We start from the raw sequence: 4,255 nt of genomic DNA, 5'->3' as shown, positions 1-4,255 counted from the left end.
GCCTAAAGAAGTTTCACTTCAAAACCTCAAACTGTTAAAACAAATTAAAATCATTTCTAAAAATGGACACTATTAACAGATTGTTTTGTCCTATACCTATTAATAACTAGCGGTCCGCCCCGGCTTCGCCCGTGGTACATATTTACGTTTTATCTACATAAGAACCACCCTCGTACTTCAAGGAATATAATAAAAAAAGAATTATCGAAATCGGTTCAGCCGTTCTCGAGTTATGCGCTTACCAACACATTTGGCGATTCATTTTTATATATAAGAAGACTAGCGGTCCGCCCCGGCTTCGCCCGTGGTATATGTTTACGTTTTCTCTACATAAAAACCATCCTCGTACTTCAAGGAATATAATAAAAAAAGAATTATCGAAATCGGTTCAGCCGTTCTCGAGTTATGCGCTTACCAACACATTTTGCGATTCATTTTTATATATAAGAAGATTTAAACAATTTAGTTTTTAATTATTATTTATTAATCTTATCTTAATTCATCATAATATGTAATCTGTTCACATTTATTTGACTGGTTTCTGAATTTATCGAACAAGCAAAAATTAATAATACCGAAAATTTTAAAATTTTATAACTACAATTGTTAGTAAAAAACTATATTGATCTAACAAACAGATAATTATTTCATAAATAAATTCTCAAAGAAGAATCTGCATAATATAAACGATATTTAAACATTTTTTTCTAAATAAATGTTTTGTGTGTGATTCAGTTCTATAATTATTATTTTTAGAACTTGACATAAATCAAGGAAAATCATTAAAAAATGTAATAAAATAAAACAAATTAAAGTTATTTTCACAGTTTTAATATATCAGAAGAATTTAATAACATACGGAAAAGCAAAAGATAGGCATTTATTAGCAACATAAAAGACAAAAGGATGAACCTATAACGGGCCCTTAACACAATGGGCAGCGTTGGCCCAACAAATGATGGTCGATATTTGCCGACATTACGGCGATTATCAATCAAACATCTAACGGCCGATCATAGACATAAAAAATGGTTTTACCACAACAATTTAAACACAGTCTAACTTTAAACCAGGGATCTGTCACTTTAATAGTTGTCTATGTGAAATACGACAAAACCAGATTAAAGAGAACCCGCGTTTAAAGTTAAACCCTGTCTAAAGTTTTTTGTGGTAAGACAGTTAGGCTCTACACTATCGTGATTGCCTCAACTCGCCCAACGCTGCCCATTCTGAACCATAAGAGTAATTCTAAAAACGTCGCAAATTCTACAAAATCTAACAGTCCAGACAATGCAGTTGAATCCAGATCTAACCAGTTTAAACCAGATATCACAAACGATAGGTCTTCTTACTTCTTAAATCGGCCGGTTTTGAGAGCGCTTTTTTTTCGATGACTCTAATCATATCTATCAAGTTTGTGATTTCAATTGCCTTATTGGCGATTTGCTCGTATGCATTGATGTGTTCCATAGGTTTCCAATCATGGTAGAGCCGTTTTAGAGTGAGGGATATGTCGGTCATAATGTTGTATTTGTCTGTAATGTCGCCTATGATGAAACCTGGGGAAAGGAAATAAGTTATTTTTAAAAACGAATTATCTATGAATTTGTTAATTTGACAAGTTGATGTGAAACTCCTTTAAATTTTTTTTTTATTTTAATGTTAATGTCAATACCGTCACGTTATGCAGTCAGGCAACGGTATTGGTATCTTTGAATAGTGCCACAGAAGTTTTACTTCTGACACGTGAGCTCGGCTCTGATATTTTTGCTCTAAAAAATTGTTTACTCTATGTATATGTGTGTTATACATAAGTAGACATCGGATTATATGCACTAACAAAATGCCAAAATATGCATGCAAATATGCACTAAAAAAGGCCGAAATATGCACTAAAAACGACTGATATGCCTAAAATATGCACAATACAAAATCAAAAAACCTTTATTATTTTATATATTTGAATCAAAGATTGTACAAATACAGTGAAATTTTCATGAAATTTAGTATAGTTTTTGTGCCAATATACAATTAGGCATTTTTACCTAATTTTCAAGCGCAAATTTGTGACGTTTGTCACCCGCGAGCCCAGTGTTGCCACCTTAGACCTTTCCGGGCTAAATCTAGCCCTTTTTTGGAATTCAACCCATGTTTTAAGTTTTAGGGTAATCTAGCCCTATTTTGAATAGCTCAAAATTTACTTAAAATGGAGCCCATTTTGTAATTTTTCGCCATTTTACCATGCCAAAATAGGGTTTGTTTACTCGCTGAGCGTTCTAATTGGCTAATAAAGGTTAGTCGACCAATCAAAACTCCCGTTACTTAACGAAATATGCACTATTGGGGAAAAAGGCTAAAATATGCACTAACGCCGTAATTAGCGAGTTTTATGCATTTGCATATGCAAATATGCAAATGCATATAATCCGATTTCTATACATAAGTATGTGCTGTAGAAATACTTTTTACCACGGATTCGTCCGCGGGTGAAACTGCGGAGCGCCTATAAAGCATATTCCTACCAAATAATATAGCACAGCAAAAACATAAACAAACCCATATCAAACGCTGAAGAATTCACGTAATGTCCCCTTATTAACTCTGCTCTTCTCACTTTCAAGTCGCTATCTCTTACTGTCTCATACATAAGCCTAAATAGCTTCATTTTCATGTTGGAATCTTCGGATGTCAATTTGTCTGGCCCTTGTCTCAAATGTGCAATGCCTACTCTTCTATTTTCATGGTTGTCTCTAAGAATCTTCAGTTTGGAAGGCCAGGATAAATCTTTGATGATGCGGTTTTTTGGTGATAGGTTCGGAAGGTAGGCGTGGAGATCTGAAAAATTAAACAGAATTTTAGATCTGGTATTATTATGTAGATTTTTGTTCTCTTACAGTGTATTTCAAGAGGTAAAAAGTGATATTAGTGATTTAAGTACTCTAAGATAAACTAATAAACTGCTAGATTAGGACTTCATGGCCATTAAAATAGAGGCTGAAAACTTAGATCATACTAGCTGCGCTCCGCGATTTAACCCGCGTTTCTCCACTCCTGTTGGTCTTAGCGAGATTATATATAGCCTATAGCCTTCCTCGACAAATAGGCTATCTAACACCGAAATATTTTTTAAATTAGACCAGTAGTTCCTGACATTAGCCCGTTCAAACAAACAAACTCTTCAGCTTTAAAAAAAATTAGTATAGATTAGAAAAACCAATCGTATAACATAGGAACATAAAAGAAAGATTTAATAAAACAAGAATAATTTAACAAAACGTTTATTTCTCATCATCACCACCAATAATCGATTTCCCAGCCATATTCGATCGGCCACCACCACCTCGTCGATTTTTTCGGCTTATTCAGACCCAAGAGCTTCTCATAAATATACTGTTTATCTCTCTTTTTAGTCTTCTTAGGTTTTGGCGGTCTGTACGACGTAGATTTCTGCTTCCTCCCCGTCCCTGTACTACTCCAACCTTCGCTCGTGGTTTCTATATAATCATTTATTTCCTCTTTCTCTTGGACGTGATATTTCCTCTCGATTTCATGGAACATACCATATAAGTGATCTATTTCCCAATAGTGATGTTCTATTTCTTCCAAATACATTATGAGTTCCATGGTATAAAGGCGTGTCTTCATGTAATGGCTGACGTTGTACTTGTCGACCATTCGTCGGTATTTCTCCTGTATCACGCAGGCTACGAATCCGACTTCGAAGGGTGCAGAATTGTGTACTTTCTTCTTTATATAAGTTATGGTTGATATGCGACGATTGGTATCTTTTATGATGTCGTCTGTTGTGTTGAAAAGCATCTTGGCTGATACTAGCTCTTTATGCCCCAACTTTTTTAAATTTGATTGGGAGAGACCTGCAAAAGTTTGTTTTATTATATTTTCCTTGATCATCATCAAGAATCATTTAGAAGTATAAACCTGAGGGTATTTTTTCACAATTGGTCATTTATAGATATTTGTTTTATGATTTTTGTTTCCTTATTGTTTTGGTAATAAATTAAAGAACAACAAGTACAATAGGTCCATTAAAATGGAGTTAAGCTTTTTTGTTCGTTAAAAATGTCAGTTGTGTTGTCAAGGAAAATATTCCTTCTTTCTTCTTTTTATTATTCTTCTCTCATTCTTCTGTCTTCCTAATAAGATGGTATTTCACATTTGTTTCACTGATCGATTTTTTCTCCAAAAAAAGGTCTCCAATCCAATCTACCATAATATATGACTAATATCTACGTAT

At 33.9% G+C, this 4,255-nt stretch overlaps 1 protein-coding gene across 1 annotated transcript; it reads right to left on the bottom strand.

Moving 5' to 3' along the window:
* Nucleotides 1-1,014: 1,014 nt before the first annotated feature.
* LOC149475216 (uncharacterized) lies at nt 1,015-3,819 on the bottom strand. Its single transcript, XM_089713740.1, has 3 exons — nt 3,369-3,819; nt 2,557-2,835; nt 1,015-1,559 (listed from the first exon to the last, which is right to left on the bottom strand). Exons 1-3 carry the CDS (start codon nt 3,817-3,819, stop codon nt 1,330-1,332), a joined length of 960 nt encoding a protein of 319 aa, XP_089569866.1. The 3' UTR covers nt 1,015-1,329.
* Nucleotides 3,820-4,255: the final 436 nt, after the last annotated feature.

This window comes from Colias philodice, chromosome 31, assembly GCF_061535455.1.
Source record: "Colias philodice isolate Cphi_HAF_F1 chromosome 31, ilColPhil1 Martin Lab GWU primary, whole genome shotgun sequence".
Taxonomy (NCBI): domain Eukaryota; kingdom Metazoa; phylum Arthropoda; class Insecta; order Lepidoptera; family Pieridae; genus Colias; species Colias philodice.
The sequence above is the reverse complement of the archived record's forward strand: the minus strand, read 5'-3'. Positions and strand labels throughout refer to the sequence as shown.

Coding starts and splice junctions, on each gene's coding strand:
- LOC149475216 (XM_089713740.1), bottom strand. CDS start 3,819: ATGCTTTTCAACACAACAGACGACATCATAAAAGATACCAATCGTCGC. Junction 2,836..3,368: donor TATTTATGAGAAGCTCTTGG/GTCTGAATAAGC, acceptor TTAATTTTTCAG/ATCTCCACGCCTACCTTCCG. Junction 1,560..2,556: donor TTCTTCAGCGTTTGATATGG/GTTTGTTTATGT, acceptor TCCTTTCCCCAG/GTTTCATCATAGGCGACATT.